Source organism: Gopherus evgoodei, chromosome 10 (genome assembly GCF_007399415.2).
Source record: "Gopherus evgoodei ecotype Sinaloan lineage chromosome 10, rGopEvg1_v1.p, whole genome shotgun sequence".
In the NCBI taxonomy this organism is placed as follows: domain Eukaryota; kingdom Metazoa; phylum Chordata; order Testudines; family Testudinidae; genus Gopherus; species Gopherus evgoodei.
In genome coordinates, this window is record NC_044331.1 from 73,454,836 (window position 1) to 73,475,776 (window position 20,941).

The 20,941-nt window shown below is 42.2% G+C and overlaps 1 protein-coding gene across 6 annotated transcripts in view; it reads right to left on the reverse strand.

The window, feature by feature from the left end:
• C10H7orf50 (chromosome 10 C7orf50 homolog) overlaps positions 1 to 18,612 on the reverse strand; it is a 200,222-nt gene extending 181,610 nt beyond the window's left edge. For 2 of the 6 annotated variants that reach the window (XM_030579175.1, XM_030579174.1), the window contains exons 1-2: positions 18,476 to 18,612; positions 15,251 to 15,380 (exon numbers count right to left, since the gene is read on the reverse strand). In XM_030579175.1, coding sequence (XP_030435035.1) covers positions 15,251 to 15,380; positions 18,476 to 18,555 — 210 coding nt within the window. In that variant the 5' untranslated portion in view covers positions 18,556 to 18,612. Of the gene's footprint in view, positions 1 to 2,227; positions 2,868 to 3,244; positions 3,325 to 3,629; positions 4,346 to 7,643; positions 7,699 to 15,250; positions 15,381 to 16,869; positions 17,109 to 17,449; positions 17,577 to 18,475 lie in introns of those variants that run through there. The other 4 variants (XR_004002493.1, XR_004002492.1, XM_030579176.1 and 1 more) reach the window with 4 other exon arrangements.
• Positions 18,613 to 20,941: the final 2,329 nt, after the last annotated feature.

Here is a 20,941-nt window from a genome sequence, read left to right on the forward strand (position 1 = left end):
TCTTCCCTCCTCTTCTAACCTCTAAAAATGTTAATACATATAATTTGTCCCCTAATAAAAATCTTTAATACAGATTCCCCTACAACACAAAGATAAAATATTAGCGGGGGGGGGAGGAAAATATGGTCTTTGGTAAAATCAGCAACACTGAAATTTCTCAGTAAGTAGATTACATTTTACAAATTTGTTTTGCCAACAACTTAATGTTAAGAAAATTGTATCAAGAGTAACAATCAAGCAACAAGAAGATTCTGGCTCATAATACCGTGTCTTACATTGGATATACCTCCAACTCTCAAGCCCAGTCAAGCAATCCTGTTTTTGAGTGCATATTTCATACTGGGATGTGGCATCTTGATTGCCATCTTTTAAATCTCCTCTAGCAAACTTACTGCTTAAATCAACTCTCCACTAAAAACTGTGGCCAATGCAAGTTACGTTGTCAGACAGCCACCAATGTTTGTATATCAGTTGGACACTTTCATACTTGGCTGCTTGGGTCTGCACTGCACGTATGCACCAGAAGTGTTTGTATCGACAAAGCATGGTGCACCATGAGTAGGTATCTCAGTGTGCCACAGGCTGCTATCTGGTACAATGCCTTTTGGTAAATTTGCACAATGCGTTGCGGGGTACTAATGACTTGCCCAATGATCTCCAAGCGCTAAGGGTCAAGCTCCCAGCATGCTACTTTCTTCATCCCATAATGCCACTCATGTCCCATAATTTTCACACCATTTTTCCCCATAAAACCCCACAGCACTTTTGGGTGAATGCCATCTTTTACAGAAGCCTGGAGCCCACAGAGCTCTGCACTATTCTCATAACATCACAAATACAAGACACATGATTCTCCTGTATTTGCAGGCCAGCAGGAAGTACCCCAATACTGAGAGACACAAAAATTACTTTTAAGGACAGTTTGCTGAGGGAAATAGCCAAAAACAATTCAAGGTGATTGGTGGCATTCACAGAGCAGCTGCAGACAGTGGAGCACCACTTCTGGGCCTGAGAAATGACCTGACTGGTCGGAGTGCATCATAACGCAGGTTTGGGACAACAAGCAGTAGCTGAAGAACTTTCAGATGCAAAAAGCCACATTCTGTATCTGTGTGATCTCATCCTAACCCTCCAACTTATAGTCACCAAAATGAGAGGTGCACTGACAGTAGAGGAGTAAGTGGCAGGTAGCTTGCAATGCTGGATTGCAGCAGTGGGAAACCATTTTGGAGTTGGAAAACCCACAGCTCGGGCCATTGTCGTGCAAGTGTGTAGGGCCATTAACATATCTTACTACAAAGGACTCTGATTCTCAGCAATGTTCAAGGGACAGTGGATGGATCTGCAGCAATAGGATTCCTGAACTGCTGTGGGGCCATAGATGGCATGCCCATGATATCCCTATTTGGGCACCAGCCCACCTTGTCACAGAGTATATCAATAGAAAGGGCTATTTTTCCATGGTTACGCAAGTATTGATGGATCCCCAGGGACACTTCACCAGTATCAATGTGAGATAGTTACAAAATGTGCATGACACTCACATCTTTAAGAACACAAGACTGTTCAGAAAGCTGCAAGGAGGGACATTCTTTTCTGATGGGTGGATTACCATTGGCAATACTTTAACGCCAATAATAATTCTATGGGACCCAGATTGCCCCTTGTTCCCCCAGTCATGAAGCCATATATTGGCCACTTCAATAGATTCAACAACCAGCTCAGCATGTATAGAATGATAGTTGAATGTGTCTTTGGTAGACTGAAAGCACACTGGAAGCGTTTACTTACAAGATTGGATCTCGGTGATAAAAATACCCCAATGGTTATAGCTGCCTGTTGCGTTCTACAGAATATCTATGAGGAAAAGGGGGAAAGCTGCTGCCAGGCTGGAAGGCGTAGGTGGAGGAGCTGTCTGCTGACTTTGAACAGCCAGATACAGGGGCCATTACAAGAACCCAATGTGGAACTGTGTGGTTGAGAGAGGCTTTGAAAGAGTACTTTAAACCATCAGCTACAGTAGTGTTCTGTGCTGGAGTGTTCTCTTGGTCTAGAGCTTTGGGTGCTGTTAAGAATTGTGTAGTGCTCACTGTACACTTATAAATATGACAGGGTAGCTTCTTTCAGCTATGAATTATATGGTGCTTGGTGTGTATTTACAAGCTCTGTTTTCTTTGACTACCTCTGCAATATTTGTTGTGAACTAAGAGAGATTATGTGATTCTCCAAAAACAAAATTTTATTTAGTGGGGGAAAAAAACAGTGCAGGAAAGTAATGTGCAAAAAATACTGCAGACAATGTTTTACAATTTTTTTCAAACACAAGGGGGGTGAAAATTTAAAATCAGAAAGGAAGTAGACATTTATGTCCATCTTTGTGCACAAATGTAGTCCATTGTGGCTAAATATAGAGCAACCATGGTTCTCACAGGTCAGTGGATATGAAGCTGTGGTTTTCCTTGCTATGCCCCAGCGTGGACTGATACGTTATGTTGGGGGATGTAGGAATCAACGGCTATGGAGTTCTCCAAGGACTGCAAAGGATGAAGAGTCTGGAATTTCTCAACCTATAGGGCAACCAGGATCTGCAGCATTTGCATTTCCTGTCTGAAAAGACCCATTATGTATTGGTGCATTTCTCTTTCCAAGTCCAGTTGGGATGCCTGGGACTTTTTTCCTGTCTTCTATCCTTCTCCAGGTAGCCAGTCACATGGACCCTCCAACTCCTTTGTTCACAGTCTGATGCAGCACTGGCTTAAAGGATCTTGTAGAACATGTCCTCCCTCACCCTCTTCTTTCTCCTCCTCTTCAGGGTCAGGTGTTCTGCTGGCATGAGGGGCCAGCCCTCAAGGACGACGCATCAGAAGCTGCGGATAAAAACACAGATGCACCATTGCATTTACAGCCACAAGAGATAGGAAAAGATAAGTTTCAAAACTCCCTTCCCTTATTCCCAAAAACACTTTTAATAAATGCTTATTGACACTTCAGTTTTGGAGTGCCTCAGCACTGTTCTCCAGGACCAGCCATAGTGAGTACTTCCCAGCAGCGGTGATGATGGGGCATGTGTGGACTTTCTATTACATGGAACAATAAAATTTCGATCCCTTTTCCATGAGTACAAGCATAATGCAATGGCACTGAGTGCTGACACTATTTTCTACAGGTGATTTTAGCTGATATCTCACTCCTGAGGGTCACAAGTGCACAGACAACACAACTGCTACTAGCATCCCAAACCCACCTTGGGCCACATGCCACAAGCCTTTTTACTGCAATGATGCCAGCCAGAGTCATCACTGAGCAGGGTGGGGAAGTGTCCTGCTACAAAGGAAGAAATAACGCACCTTTGAGAGAGGGTTACAGAATATCTCCTGAGAGATTTTGATGAAGATTTCATGGAGGACAAATGCACATAAACAAAGTGCTTTGAAATGCCTTAACCCCTGCGTAATCCAACAGGGGAATGAAAAACAGAGGTGGAATTGGCAACTATTTGTTGTACCTCTACCTTTTCTCATACAAATATAAAAATGAAAAGTAGAGATCTTTGTCTTGTTAACTTGGGGATGGGCCAGGCACCATCTTTAAATTTAAAACATTGTCAGGAAAAATGCATGCACACTTACCCGAGTCCCCTTCCCTTTCACCAGGCTCATCCATGCTCTCCAGGCAGGACTGACTAAACCACGGTGCAGTCTCAAACTGGTCCTGGCTCGAACCATGGCTTGTTTTCCCCCACCACTTCTCTTCACCTCCTTCTCCTCACTGTTCATGACAGTGGTCTCTGTCTTGGGTTCCTCCAAGGAATCCACAGTGGTCTGCAGGGTTCTGGTGGGGTCTCCGCCAAGTATGGTATGCAGTTACTTGTAGAAGTGGCAGATCTGTGATGAAGCACCAGCTCCATTGTTGCACTTCCTGGCCTTGTGGTATTCCTGGAGAAGTTCCTTTGCTTTCAGACAGCACTGCTGTCGATCCCTGTTGTACCCCTTTACCTGCATCCCCCATGCAATCTGCTCATACAGGTCCGTTTTTAGGACTGGTCCACAGCAGTGCTTGCATAGCCTTTACGCCCCACAGGCCCAGGAGATCCAATATCTTCCATCTACTCAAAGCAGGAGCAAGTCTACTGCATGGAGCCAGCATAGTTGGTTGGGCAGTTGCACATATCAAGGGTGAGCTGCTAGGTGTGCTTGCTAAGATGGGCAATCGGGAAAAAGCATTTCAAAAACACCTGGAGGAGGGGGTTTAAAGGGGAACAGGAGAGGAGGCTTCCAGGTTCTGTCGCCTGTGGATAGTGGAGTTCACCAGAGTCGTCACTATTGCAGGGAATGCTGCTGGAAGACTTTTAGGGTCAAAGCAGGTCATAAGTGTCCACACTCACACTGCATCAACCTCAGCAGGTTGACCACGGCTCTACACTGTTCAAGGACGTACATAGTTCTACTGCATCACAGTACATTGGCCAGAGACAAATTTGAGTGTAGAAACATGCACAAATACACCAATACAAGGCAGCTAATGTCAAGCACGCCTGGTCTACACTGCAAAGATAGCATCTCTTGCAGAACTGAGTATCTTTTGGCAATTTAACCATGAGGTTCACCATGTTTCTGTTGAACATATATTTATTGTTCATGTGTAGCGGCAAATTTCCTAACTTATATAACTTGCACTTTTTCATTGAGTCCCTACCCTGTCCAGAACACTTATTTGAATTGTGAACCAAAAGCCATCAGCATATCAGCTCAAAAATAGTAAGTGGTTTTCAGTCAAGAACACATGCCCAAGTGGCTGGAACAGGGGACTGGGAGTCAGACGACTTGGATTCTAGTCTTAACTCTACCATTGGCTGACTAATACTTTGGAACTTGCATGGGTTGCAGTCATAACTCAACAAATCTATCATTCCTCCATTCAGATCTTAACTGTTCACTTTCAACCTGATGAAAATGTCTGCCACTGAGCCTTTACAAATAGGGATTTATATTGGAAATGATGACCAAAAATAAATAATCAAATGGTATAAACAGCCTCATTATAGTACACATGAATACTTAGTAACAGTGGTTAAAGCAGGTAACAACAGGAAGGGAAAGCACTCACCACCAGTTAATGAGGAGGAGCTGTATGCAAATACTGATTACCCAAGCTGTGTGGTATGGGGGGAACCTTCCCTCTGCTTATAGCAGAGAAGGGGGAGCTTTGTACCTCACTCCCCATTATTTTAACTCCCCGCTTGGTGACTACATGTATGAAAGTGAAGAGAAAAAACTAAACAAACATGATTAAGAGAAAATACCTGGTAGAATAAAACCATTTTTCAGTTAATATCTAATGAGGAACACTTGACTCCTTTAAAGATTACTAAGAAGCACACTAAATATGTTTATACCAAAAACAGTTGGAGATGTGAGCTGTTTGCCTGGGAAAACCATCTTCAAAGTAGCAACTGTTTTTCCAGCTGTGAATACCCTTTTCCTGGGAAATATGTTCATACCATTACAAAAATAATTTTCAAAAGAATGTAAAATTATTTAGGCTAATCTATGCATAGCAGTATTTCAGAGACAGTTTTTTTGCACTTTCTTGGACTTGTCTGTTTACAAAAGGCCTAATATTCTTTATAAAACTTTACAGTGTCAATGAGACTTCACACTTTTAATGAACAAACAAACATATTGAGAATTAATTTAGCAAAAGAATTTAGAGATTTTATTAAATAACCCTCATTTTCCCTCTCTCAGCACATCTGGACTGATATACTACCCCCTTCCCCACCCCAAACAAGTGAAGATGAAATGAAGACAATACTAAAGCATACACTACAGGATCAAGAGTGGTAGTTGATGACTGAGTGAGTGAAGGAAGAGCTGGAACTAGCATCCCTATACAGCAATGCTTCTAAAGGTTTTATATACGAGCTGACATGTAGTCACGTATCGGTATCCAGGTAACAGGAACCTCGCCCTGGACCATCTCACTTGCAGTTATACTCTCTTTCTGTAACAAGCCATGAAAACACTTCTTTTGAAGATTACAAAATAAGCCTCATATTAAAGGGGACAGAATAGCAGAAGAACAGGAGAGTTGTAGATGATTTGCAAACAACTCATTAAGCTCTCACAGTGCTTTTAGTATGAATTAGTGAGGTGACAAAGGACTGAATATGCTCTGATAGAGCAGCCTCACCCTGAAAGTATAACCTTAATTGTCTGTCAGATTCATTAAACATGTTAATTACTCTGCCACCGGTAACTTGGGTACCTAATCACTGGCAACATGTTAGATACCACCACATGGTAACTCTTCAGCCATCTACCAATATCATGCCTAACAGCTTTATTTCCACAGCTCAATGAATATTGCTTTATACATAGATCTTTCCATTATTAAAACAGTGACATTAAACAATTACTTATGGATTCTATGGGATCGCGCTGCTATTTAATAGAAATAACTCTCCACTGGCCTTTATAATAACCCCTCAGGAACTTGAAAATGAAAATGTTTTCCTTACTGATTTTGTTCTTTTCCATTTGGGAAATGGATGTCTCACTGTTTGGGCACCTGCATGCTATTCTACTGATTAAAGGGATACCACTACTTGTTTATTCTTCATTGTTTATATTTCCCATATGGAATCTTGAAAATAAAATTCCTTTCCCACTGACTTTGTCTTTATTTGGGGAATATGTTGATTCCTCCTTCCCCATCCATTTGCAGTGCAAAGGGCAACAACTCCCTTCTGATTATTAAGAACCTGACCAGATAATAACAGTATTATGGTGAGACAAATCTGGGGTTCTAATGTAACATTTAGCATCCTTTTACCTACGAAGAGTAGAATTTTGATTTAAAAAAAAGAGGCTGAATATCTCTTATTCAGTCTCACAAAAGGTTACAATGTTTTCCAGACTAAATTTGGAGCAGAATGAATATGACTTTTTATAGGATCTTAGTATAAATTTTGAGTCTTGAGTAATGGCTGATTACTTCCTGCAAAATTTCCCTTGCTTCTAATGAACCTTATAAATCTTCACAGAATGTTGGAGAAACATTGTCTTTGCCATCATTAAACTCTAAAGATGAATATATCCTTTGGATAAAGCCTCTCTTACTGGACTTCAAGATCCATCAGTGACAATAGAGTCAAATCTTTGTAGTTCCATACCTGCACAATGTAACTGCCATAGTGTTGTTTTTTGAAGCTGTTCTTGCAGCAGTATGCTAAGCCAGCTAAGAATTAAAGTTGGGGGCAGGCAGGGAATCCATAAACATAAGCAACACTTGGATAACTGAAAACAAGCACTTCAAATGCCTCTCACTGAAACATGGCTGGAATAAGAAACAGTACTTTGGGAAGACTGTCAAGGCCAACAGAAGCTACAAAATGCTTAACAGTATCAAAATCAAATTATACATTGAAGATAAAGAGATAAGAAAACCAGACCTGAAAAATTACAAACACTCAAGGAGATATCTGTAATAATAAATATCTGCTAGCTCTAACCATCTGAGCTCAAAACATGGTTCCTTTCTCTTCCTCTAACCAAGCCAGAGATATTTTTCACAAAGTACTAGAAAAGTCAGAAATCATTCTCCAAAACTTTATTTTCTTACATTGCAATGAATGCTCTTACCTGAAAACCATTAGGGCCCACGTAATCTCCCTGACGAACCTCTGCAGCTTTCAAACTAAGGAATGAAGAGTAACTTGATTTCATACGCAAGGGGGTATGGCTGATTTCTCTTTCCAAGTGTCTTCATAACAATTACATAGATTTGGTGTGAGGCTAAGTCACATTTCATAGTAAACAACTATACATTTTTATGTTAAAAGAGTAGAGTCACCCCTACAGAAACTGACAAAAGACCACTGAGACAATCTGGGAAATCTATCTATGTACAGCTTACAAATTCTAGTTTGGTTTGATGAACTCTTTATATCCTTATGTCTTATGACTGTCTTTACTACATATTGTTGTCTGCACCTCGGGCTAAGGAGCAGGGGAAAGGCACCCACAAGTCTGTCTTCGAAAGAGACTGTTTTTAAGGGTTTTAACTAATGCATAGACCTGATCCAGGCAGAACAACAGGATGGCTGAAGGCTAGGGAAAGCCAGTATTTTTTCAAGTTCTCTGCAAGAGCCTGCTTTTGGAGAGTGGAAAATCCCCAAACAGCAGAACAAATAAATCAGGTGTTAGCAAAGCCCTTTAAGAACACAAAGGCAGAGATTGGAGAGGAGACTCAGACACATGTCTACATCAGAAAGTTGCAGCGCTGGTGAGGGAGTTACAGCGCTGCAACTTTGAAGGTGTACACATCTGCAGGGCACCACCAGCGCTGCAACTCCCTGTTTGCAGCGCTGGCCGTACTCCCGTTTTGTCTCGGGTGTAGAGGATCCAGCGCTGGTGATCCAGCGCTGGTAATCCAATGTAGACAGTTACCAGCGCTTTTCTTGACCTCCGTGGAAGGAGGAAGCCTCTGGTAATCAAGCTGGTTTCCTTTCCCGGTTTGCTCTCTCGGTCCCGGAGCCACCCAGCAAACCGCAGGGAAGGAGACCTGCTTGCTCGGGGTTCCGGGACCGAGAGAGCAAACCGGGAAAGGAAACCAGCTTCGCCGCGGTTTGCTCTCGCGTTCCCGGAGCCACCCAGCAAACCGCAGGGAAGGAGACCTGCTTGCTCGGGGTTCCGGGACCGAGAGAGCAAACCGGGAACGCCGCGGTTTGCTCTCTCGGTCCCGGAGCCACCCAGCAAACCGCAGGGAAGGAGACCTGCTTGCTCGGGGTTCCGGGACCGAGAGAGCAAACCGGGAAAGGAAACCAGCTTCGCCGCGGTTTGCTCTCTCGGTCCCGGAACCCCGAGCAAGCAGGTCTCCTTCCCTGCGGTTTGCTGGCTGGCTCCGGGACCGAGAGAGCAAACCGCGGCGTTCCCAGTTTGCTCTCTCGGTCCCGGAACCCCGAGCAAGCAGGTCTCCTTCCCTGCGGTTTGCTGGCTGGCTCCGGGACCGAGAGAGCAAACCGCGGCGTTCCCGGTTTGCTCTCTCGGTCCCGGAACCCCGAGCAAGCAGGTCTCCTTCCCTGCGGTTTGCTGGCTGGCTCCGGGACCGAGAGAGCAAACCGCGGGGAAGCTGGTTTCCTTTCCCGGTTTGCTCTCTCGTCCCGGAACCCCCCTTGAAGCCGCCCAACAGCGCTGCAGTGTGGCCACATCTAACACCACTTGCAGCGCTGGTTGCTGTAAGTGTGGCCACTCTGCAGCGCTGGCCCTATACAGCTGTACTAATACAGCTGTAACAACCAGCGCTGCAAAATTTTAGATGTAGACATGGCCTCAGACACATGAAGCTTAGCAGAAGAGGAACAGAGAGGTGAGTCTTATCTGTGAAACCAGCCAAGGGAGAAGAAAACTGGAGACACAAGAGAGAAAGTTTCTCATCTGACTCATAGAGTCTATGTGCAGGAAGGGGGAATCCTAGATTCTTCAGAGGGCTCTGACCTAAGCCCAGAGAACACTCTAGAATCATGATGAAATGCCGGCAGGGAAATTCTTGTCTGGATCTATATATACTTTATGCAATCTAAAGTTAAGAGAAATTGTGTTTAGAAAACTCACAAAGCCCATGTGTCCATTTGCTTCACTATCATAGGACCACGAAGAGGTGAATGGTAAACCCAAAGCGCCCACAAGAATGGAGCGCTGGGAAAGGGTGTGCATAAACTATCAAGCAGCTGGGGTGGGCGGCGGGGAGGGGGGTGTTCTACACTTGTCCCAGGAGAGTCGGACAGCCAGCTTGAGAGACTCCCTTTCTGGGAAGGGGTAACAGACATAGAGCTTGTACCCAGGAAGTATGCTGGAGAGGCCAAGGGGAAAGACTGTACTGCAGCCTACTCGGTCCAAGGAAATCTTAGGAGTACACTGGTCTAGTGATTTGGGACCAGCCGCCTTGTGAGTGTCCAACCAAGGGAGTAACTTGCGTCGTCCCAAAGGAGTGTCTTTTTCACACCCCGGAGCAACCTAAATTAGATCAACTTAAGCTATAGTGAAGACCTGCCCACAGAGAAAGAGACACAAAGGAGCCAAAGGAAACTGCAGCAGTATGTAGAGCTAACTGGGCTGAATGTAATTTACAAAAATCTACAAGCAAAGATTACGGTTTAATTAAGAGGAAGTAGGTGTAGAAGCCTTTATTGTTTTCACCCTTTGCTCTGCATACCATGTATCCTTGGGTGAATAAATAATGTTTTGTTTTGAAGAAGCTGGTTTTGAGTCACTTTAATTAGTCATTGTCGCAGGCTCCTGAAGGAACAGTGGCTCACTGCTGCCAAACCCAGTTGGGCCCTGTCATGTTTATGACAGTTGGGAAATGGGAGCTGCAACCCAGAGAGAGACTGACTAGGAGTGGTACGAACACGTGGTTGCACCCAGAGAGGTGTGAGGGTAGTGAAAGCTGTCCCCAAATGTGTTCACTGGCGCTCAGCTAAAAGGAGTCTAAAAGCACAACTCTCCCTGTAACTGACAACCTTAAAGAGGCCTGATTTTTAAAAAGTGTTGAGCACACCTCTCTTGAAATCGGGCATGCAGAAATTGAGGCACCCAAAATCAACAGTCACTTTTGAAAATCCTGTGCACTGTTTGTGTATGTATATAAAAAGAGAAGCACATTCGTGATAAGTGATTTGTGAGCGATCTGGTATTCTGCAGACACACGAAGTAACTGCTACAGAATACACAAATGCTTGCTATAGAAATCTAGGCATTTTCGATAATCATTAGCCATCCGGCTTCTCTGTTTGCCTGGCCCATTCTTGTGAACAAGCAGAGAAAAGGACACACATGATGCAACATGCAATGCTCATGTCATAAAAGAATGAACTTAAAGCTGGCATATTAAACAATACTGAAATCCTTATGTCAGCAGACTGAAATTTTTCTGTATCAGAGAATTTTAAAAAGCTAATTTTGGGAAAATGGTGCTTTTAAATTACGACTGTCAACCTGGAATGTACAACTTAGAATCCATTTGCCCCATGTCTATTATTTCTATGTTATGTGGCTTGAGGATGACAATTTCAAAGTAAAAACAGTTTTAAAATATGATCATATTGATAAAGTACAAAAAAAGAAACAACTGACATGTAAAGTTCACATTTGGGTAAATTAAAAACAACAGTAAAGTGTGTTGCATTTACTGCTAATATTTTAATACAGTGATTCTCAAACTTTTGTACTGGTGATCCCTTTCACATAACAAGCCTCTGAGTGCGACCCCCCCCTTATAAATTAAAAATACCTTTTTATATATTTAACACCATTATAAATGCTGGAGGCAAAGCGGGGTTTGGGATGGAGGCTGACATTTAGCGACCCCCCACATAATAATGTCACAACCCCCTGAGAGGTCCCAACCCCTAGTTTGAGAACCCCTGTTATAATAAAATGGTAACATTATGATAAACTATTAGTAAAAACACAGGACTGAACAAAGACTAAAAACATATACAATATGCTCTGTAACTCCACTACAGAAATGCAAAGTCTTTTAGCACTATAGTTCTAAGAACATTCATGAATGTAATGTAAAAGGAGAAAACAAGTAGGTGAAAATCAATAAAACACCAAGATTACTCTGAAAAGTAAACTTGTTCCAAAGAAGAACGCTTTAGCCTTATGCTAGTAAATATTTTTGGAACAAATGTCATGAAAGAATGATCAATGCAATACTAAATCCAGCCGCTGAAGACACACTTTAACTTGCCCTCCTGCAGCTCTACACGGAAATCAATTAGAGATTTACATTTTCCACTTTGCAGCTTGAAAATGCTCTGCTGGAATAGCTAAAAGTAAATCATGGGTAAATAGTGACTTAATGAACCAGTGAAACCTCTCCAGTGCCAAAAGTAGTGTATTATGCATCTGTTAGCTTTAAAAGACTAAAGTATCTTTTGGCTTTTTTTCCATCTGCATACAAGGTTCTTTATAAGAAGCTAGTAAGCAACTGTACCCTGTCAGAAACCTTCTGCTTCAAGAATTCAAAAAGTTACAATTACACTTTGAATCAAAGCTACTACATTAAAAGATAGTCACACTTCATTATTCTTTTTTCAATACTCTTTTGGAATTCTTGGTGATCCCCCCCCCCACCCCTACATTTAGCAAGGTGTCATCTCTTTATTTTAAAGCAATACTAGATTTAAATTCAAATATAAAGATATCAAACTATCTGTCTATGTATGACAATCCTGCATGCTGACACTAAATGATTTAGCAGGTCTTTCCCCATTGTCTGTTTCTATTGCTCAAATACTATACGGATTTCAGAAAAAAATACTACACTTTTTTTTTTTTCAGACGCCCTAACCTGAACAAAGTAAACCTCCAAGAACAAAACAGAGCACAAATATAAAAGAGAAAACACTGTAAAAGTGAGATTCCAGGGAAACACCAAGAAAAGAAAAATTCTAACTTGTGGGAAAAAAATCACCGACAGCAGTTTTAAATATAACATAACAGTCATAGAAGATTTGATAACATTTGGCTGGGGTTCACTATCTTGTTTTTTAAAAAGCTGGAAGGTTTAATATCTTTTAACAACTTGTATTTCAGGGTGTCAAAAAATGAGTTCACAGATTCACACATTCAGACCAGACTATACCAATATAGTTAGTTGCTTTACCTCATACTTCCTACTAAACTTTGCATATCCTCTGACAACGTTTGCTGAATAAAAGGTATTACTTTAGAATAACCATCATAACTAAATTGGGTATTCCCCAAAAATAGGTCCAGTAAATAACTGACAAAAATATGCTTCAAAAATGGTTAATGAAAAGTGTTAAAATGTATCTCACATTTGTTACTTTCAACAGTAATTTCAAACAGTAAAAATGTGGCTTGCTAAGTTATGCCTTCTTGGTATCAACAGTTACAGTTTATAATGCTGATGCCAAAAAATAGCTTAGCACAAGCCTTATATGGTGCTCCATAAAATTAACACTGCATACATATCTAAGCCACCCACTAACTCCTGTAATTCTCATGACTGTTATGCTTGTGATATTCTCAGATAGCACTTAAGAATACTGTTCTTTAATAAATATTTCCCTCCTTCCATCGTGCAACGGCCTATACAATGAGCAGAAACTAACTTTTGTATCTCAACAGTTGATCAGATAAGACATCTAACAGTCCAGAATGACTCAGCAGTCTTAAGGTTTATAAAGCGATACTCAGACTGATGATTGTGAGCCACAAGCGGCTCTATAACATGTCTCCTGCGGCTCTTTTTACAGCACATAATATTAAATCACACAGTGTTTGAATTATTAACCAAGCAGGACGCTTTTACTATGTTACTAACCAATTGTAGTTGATAAAATAATACTTGGTCAGTCATTTCACTGTGAGAATTAATTGAGATACATATATTATAAAAATAGTAAATGAAACAATGAATTCAGACTATCACAGCTCTTGGGGTAATGCTGATCGCTAATTTGGCTCCTGAACCACTGAGGCCTGAGTTTCACTGGTTTATAAAGTCTGTCTGGGGAGAAGGGTTTGTTTTACATGATGCTAACTGCGCAGAACGCTAGATAGTTAAAATACTGTTTAATTGCCCTTAGCATTCTCACTCCAAATCACACACAATTAATTTTTTGTTTGAAGTGTTATTTCCACCCAGCTCAAGTTACTTTCCTGTTCATTTTACGGGGTGCTTGAAGGAGGTTAAGGATCCTACTAGATCCCTAAAGTACTTTTGGGACAGGTAGTGCGAAGAGAAGAAGAGGACAGTCTCTTCGTAATCAAATATCAAGTTTAATTGGAACTATGACTCCCCCTTCCCCTTCCTATACCTATACATTCTACACTCCCTAATTTTGCTTTCAAGAGATTCCTGTAGAAGGAAGCAGATGTCTCACTAAGTCTCCTTGGAGGCAGATCAGCTAATTTGAAATCTAGATTGCAAGGCCTTCGCAGCTTTTCTGAACCTTATAGGCACAATACCATAACCTCTATGCTGCAGTAGCTGTATTCAGACTTTTTGGAGGCATTTACTCACACATGAAGAAACGCTCTCAAAATACTTGCCCCATTTGCTAACTGAGCCTAAATAAAATCTAACCAAAGAGCAACATCCACAAGTTTTACTGTAAATGACGACAAGAAGGGGAGTCAGATCAATGCTACTTAAAACCCTGAACTTTAAGCACATGCATAAATGTTTGCAGGATCAAGATTTAAGACTAAGGAGCTCCTGAGGAAAGGCAGAATTTTTTTTCCTGTTCTCTCATCTACAGTACTAATATACCTGACATTTGTTTGGTGAAGTTTTTTAATTGATCTCTGGATCATTTGATTGGCAGGACATGAATGATTTTACATTGTCTTTGAAGATCTATATTTGAATATTTCATTCACACAAGGTATCCAACTGCAGAGACAACAAGCACTAATTGATAAGTGTAAGAACTTGAACTTTGATGCCTGCCTCTTAAAGTGCTACCAAAGCTATTAGATTTTAAATACATGACATTTGAAGTATTGCTTCTCCTCATAATAGCTGAATAGGAATGCCACATTCATATATCATTCCTGTGAGAACAATTCTGCACTCTGCTTTTGCAAAAAACAATTACATGCAGTCGTGCGATAAAGAAAAAAAGTTTCCAGCAGGTGGGGGTTACTTTTTATTGGAATCTGTTGTTATGCTGTTAAATTCAGTTCCTGTAAAATTAAGTTGTAAGTGCTCTATATGTGAAGAGGCTGATGACACCTTCTGGTCAGTCAGAAAGTACAAGTTTCCATGATTGCAGTGAGCACACAAACATTTTTAATGCAACACGATTTTCAAAACAAATCTTTCAAATTTTTCCAAATATGGTATCTGGGTGCTCAGGATTATGTGTAGTCTTAGGCTATCCTTATCTTCTCATCTGATGTTATTCCAGAGAAATCACAGCCACTTGGTTCCCATTTCACCTTTAGATCCTACCTGAGATTTTTCATATTAACACCCTACACAGACAGCAATCATATACTTAGGCCACTGTTACACTCTTCAAAAACAGACATGCCTGGAGAGCAGCTGCCCATGGATCCATTCATATTTTAACTTTGTTTCACCCTGGATGCATCATGGACTCAATCTAATAATGCATTCAGATCTGGTATTGTACCTGTCTATTTCTGTAGTGTTGGGATTACCAACATACCAGCAAACTAAAACAGATTCATTCTTGGGCACTTACCTCCAGGGTTTTTTTCTTTTTCTTTGGTTCAGTTTCATGGACTGGTTGTTCCTTTTCTGCCACATGCCGTTTTGATTTTTTCCTCCTTTTTTCTTCCTTCATTTCTGTGTTTCTCTTGTTTTTTTCTATTCTGAAAATAGTTGATAGACACAAAGATAATGTTTCAGCTACAATTCAGTATGAGCTAATTAATGTACAATGCTGGAAAACAACACTGGAGTGGAGTTAATCAAATTTTTTTACCCCACATCCATTTGTGAAGGAGGTTTTGTCACAATGAATTGCATCAAAATGGCCGTAAATTGTGGGAGTCAAATCCCAGAAAAAAGAATAAATATAGAATTTTATCCATTTTTAAAACACCTGCTCCCCAGCCAACTGAGCATCAGTTGGGAGTATTATTTACCACATTTGGAATTGTTTGGTCAAACTTCATATTAGGAAAAGTGTTGAATGTGAAGCTTAATTGACTCCAATTAGGACTGGGTATTTTGAAAAGTACTAAAATATTATAATTAATAAACAACAACAAATGGGTATGTACAAACAAGTGGTAGGCCTAATTAATAAACTGGAGAACTCAGTTGTGTTATGTAAAGAATTGCAAATATTTCAATTTTGGATGATGTGTCAGGGGAAAAATGCATTTAAATAGAGAATTACATTGTATGTATTTTGCATTTAATTTCAGACAGCCTGGAGATGGGGAAGAGATTCCAAGATAGCCATGGATCTGATGCCAGACAGACACTGGTCTGGTCCTCATGGATTGCTCTAACTTACATTTGGCTACAACCATATCTATGATGCATGCCTTACAGCTGACAGTGACTAAAACCTATAGACATTTCAGCCACACCATCAGCCTGAAACATTCAAGGGGCAGTGAAGGAAGATACAGTTGCTGGATACCTCCAGACCACTTAGGCAATACCCTGCCTGTCTGACTGAATTTCCAGTAAAAGGGTCTATCAGTTCTGCACCAATTTCCATATAGAATAGCATTTCAAAAAGTTACTAATCTGCAAAGAAAGATTTATTTTGTGATTAAGTAGGTATGTTTGAAAAACAAGGAAACATCAAAATGTTTTTTTGGGGAAAACTAAAATATTTACTGTAACTGGTTTCAGTTTAATCTAGTAGCAACTGTAACTTTAATATAGTGACACACTCATATTATTTTATGGTCAGCGGCATGACATGAATAGAGAATATCCAGCCACCCTCAGATGGTCAGCTACTACAATAATTACTAGTGATTTTAATTATACCATGTTTATCAGTCATTCGTTTGTGACGAAGGCTGCTGTGTATCCTATGAAGTGCCCATATGGTGAGCAGGCACTAGAAAGGGTGTGGGGGAAAAGGAAGTTTACAGTTTTATGGTATTTAATCACAGACTGAGCAACAAAATCTATTAGCAACACCAACAAAGACTTTAAACGGTTACTCGCTGGGTTACTTTCAGTTTACAAGTAGTAAGAGCAGTTGTCACCATAACACAACACACTGGTACTGAGTGTTCGTCAATTACAATACTTCAGAGTTTTTTCTACTGACACCTCCAGTCTCATTCTTTCTACATCTGTGCAGCACGACGGTACAGCGGCACCGCTCACCTCCCAGTCCACTGAGCATCCTAACCAGGGCCCGATGTGTAATCAGCCTATGCAACCACGAGGAGACGGAATAATTGGCTCTTCCAAAGTACCACGCAATGCCCTGGAATCTGGATGCTACTGGAGCAGAGCTCCCTCCCCTCCTGCTCGGTTAGGAGCTGGGCATTACCGCCGCAGCCCACCCCTCAGATTCAAGGCGAAGAGAGCCTCCTGGGGGGCTGCAGGACTACCCAGCGCGAGGAGGCCACTGCCTGCTGCATGGTCACCCGAAACACAGGAGCGCCGGGGGGGGAAGGGCCCAGGATTGCTCACCCTGAGCATCCCTACCCCGTGCCCCTCCCCCTCACTCACTGCCCCTCCCCCCCGGCCCCAGCGGAAGGGATCTCCTCCGCGCGGCTCTGCCCCCCACCAGGCCCTCCAGGGAGCCACCCCCACTGCCCCCTCAGGCTGGGGGCAGCCGAGCCGGCTTCCCCCCAGCGACCGCTCCCCGGGGCTTTCTGCGCCCAAAGGAGACTTGGGATAGGAGCCGCCTCCCCACAGGGGCGCCTACTAAGACTAACCCAGTCTCCTCGCCACGCACCTGTCAGACCCGCCTCAGCACATTTAACCGAGCCCCGGCCTTGGCGCTGCAGACCGCCCCCTCTCTCTCATTGGCTCCCGAAGGCAAGTGAGGGAGCCTCGTTGGATTTCGCTTTGTCAATCACGGGAGTGGCCAATAGAAAGCCATATTTGTTTTAAAGCCGCCTCTCTCCCGGGACATGCGCGCATGTGCACTCCGAGAGGGCCGGCTCGCATGCGGGGGGGGGGGGGGGAGGTTTCACTGTGTTGACGTCATCGCTTTGCGCTAAGTCGGGACGGCCGCGCTCTCAGTTTCCGGAGTAGGCGGGGTCCCCGGGAATTTGGCTCCTCCCAGCCGTTGGGGCCAGCCACGTGTCTGTCTTTTCCCTGCCCTCCGCTTGCTCCCCTCGTTCCCCCTCCCACCCCGCGTCTCCCAGACCACGTGCCATAGAGCTGTGCTGGAGTGGGTGCTGCTGCCTCAGGGCACGGGCTCTCCTGTGGCCTCGGTGACACGTGCCTCTGGCCTAGGCTGCTATTCTTTAGCTTGGAGCTCCTGTTGGGAAATGGGTGGGAGATGCTGTCAGGAGAGTGGCTGGTTTCAGCGCTTCTCTCAGGAGGATGTTTGGTCGTGACACAATGTGTCCTGATATTTCGCACTCCTCTTTTTTTTTTGCTCCGCTGGCAGGACTCCCCCTCCCCACTCCCAGTGTGTCCCAATATTTTCTTCATTCCCATCTGGTCTCCCTAAGGAGTTGGTACCAAGAAAGAGCAAGTGGCCCTTCTAGGCCTGAAGACCAGCTCTGTATAGTGCATAAGTTTTCTATCTCACCAATAGAAGTTCGTCCAGTAAAAGATTACCTCACCCACCTTGTCTAGACATATTTATGTGTGTACCCAATCCCTCTTGCTGCAATGTCCAAATCTTAATCAGCCTCCAGTTCTGCCCTGCTTGTGTGTGAAGAGAGGAGAGAGCTCACTGAGTCTATATTTTGTATAGTCTAAAATTTGCTGCCACCTGGTAAATGATAAAAAGTAATGTAGTACATACGTTTCCGTGAACCTTAGGCAGAGTTGCCCCTTGGAAGCTCGAAGCTTATGATCCACATGTGGACACAGATGTATTTTCATCCATGAAACACAGCCCTGCCACAGACTCCCTCACAACCAGTGAACATGGAACTGTGAAATTACCTGTTAAATAAATGCATCAACTCATTTTTAATATGTAGGTTGTAATATTTGATATTTGAAACCTTTACAGTATTGGTAAATCGGCCACACAGGAAACAGAAACAGATGCTATGGCCTGAGTGAACGAGTATATACCTCTTCGGATACTAGTACAAAAACTTGTTTACAAACTTTGCTTTCCATAGATATTCTCTACTATTTATTTATTCACCTATATTTTCTATTTCCACAATCATTCCTCTCAGGAATCTCATTTGCTAGAATAATATAAAACAATATCAAAAGGAGTATGCTTTTGTTTTCATATTTGAATAAATGGTCAAGGAACACATTTTGCCATGGTATAGTATATATACTAAATAGAAAAATACAAGATGAGCCCTACGGAGATTATATGATTATAATATGGTTGAAATATACAAGGGTGTCATATTCTAGAGTTTCAGGGGGTAGCCATGTTGTATCAGTAAATACCAGCAAGAAGTCCTTGTGGCACCATAGAGACTAACAAATTTATCTGGGCATAAGCTTTTGTGAGCTATAACCCACTTCATTAGACGTATGGAGTGGAAAATACAGTAAGCAGGTATGAATATACAGCACATGAAAGGATGGGAGTGATTGCGTCACTACAAAAAGTAATTTCCCCTCTGTTGATATTCACCCCTTCTTGTCAGCTGTTGGGAATAAGCCACATTGACCCTAATCGAATTGGCCTCATTAGCACTGATCACCCCTCCCCCCCGTCCCCCCACCTCAACTTGGGAAGGCAACTCCCATCTTTTCATGTGCTGTATAATTTATACCTTACTGTATTTTCCACTCCATACATCTAATGAAGTGGGTTATAGCTCACAAAAGCTTATGCCCAGATAAATTTGTTAGTCTCTAAGGTGCCACAAGGACTCCTCGTTGGTTTTTATATTCTAGAGTTGTGATTTGAGTAACAACAAATAATATTTCATTGTGGGTCGTTGTGACATCCTGTGGTGAAATGTGGTATTACAGACAATGAAATCACTGCCAAGTAGATAGTGTTGCTTGGATCCAACATAGAATCAGTTTCACCACCTATGAAACTGGCTTCTGTAGAGAAGTTTCCCAGGAAAATGAGGAGGAAGAGGGGGTGGAGGATTTTACATGTATATGGTACCTTTCATCCTGAATGATTAAAGATACTTTGTAAACAAACTGATTATGGAGGCATGGGAGCAACTCCCTAATTAGCAGGATTTCTGTTTAAAGCCAACTTTAAACATGCTCTAAAATCCATTGGCAGCGGGCCTTGAAAATGGTACCACTTGAAGGCACAGGGCTTGTTATGGTGCAGCTCTGAAGGTAATTTGGTCAAAGGGGTCCCAAGGTAGTTTTCCCTCAAAGAGGAATTGACCACCACATCCATCCTATCAAAAGCTACCCTTTTCTCTTCATCCACCACATTCTAACTCAGGCCTGGGGAATATATTGCTAGTTTTTAGGTATCAGATTGGACAAAAGGCTGAAAGAGGACTAAGGTGCTATCATTGCCCTGACCAACTCCTCAGAACAGGGATCAAAAGGAAGCAGAGTGCACATTGTTTAAAACCAGGAAATGCAGTGGTAAGGTGACAATACCTTAATTGCAAAATTTTATTCTTGTAACGCCTACGTTCTTATAAGGGACCTTAACTCCACTTTTCCTATGCATTCTGAGAATTAAACTCATAGTCTAGAGGGATACCATAAGTACAGGAGATTGATGAGCACCTACACTGTTAGCTTCCCTAATAATAAAAGTTATTTGTGTGAACACAACAAATACAGGCATCCCTTTATGCTTCACTGCTGCCTCTGCAGCAAAAGACAACTTTTAAAATAGATAAACCATTATTCCTGGTATTGGTTCAGAAGTTTGTGCTGTGAGCCTCCTCTTTCACAAGCTAAGCAAGATTGAATATGAACTCATTGTAGCTAGTTGTAATTCAGGAGATGGGAATCTGCCTCTATTAGTTCTAAACCAATGCTCCAGCATAATAGTAAAGGGTCATAGGCTGTTAGTGGAGATGGCATTGTTCCAATGAGACATGAAATTGAGGTCCTGACTGCCTGGCATCAAATTTAGATGAGTGGCCTGCTTAGAGTCCAGTTCAGATAGTTACATTCTTTATTGACAAATGAGCCCTTTCAGCTCACCTAAAAGGCTTTTCAAGTCCTAAGCTAAACTGCTATATATTGTTGAAAGTTGGTACTTAAGGACTTTAGTTTATCAGAAAATGGGGCATAATTTGTTTATAAGCACTGAAAAGTAGCTACGGGGTAGACCACTGCATATGCTACAGGAAAA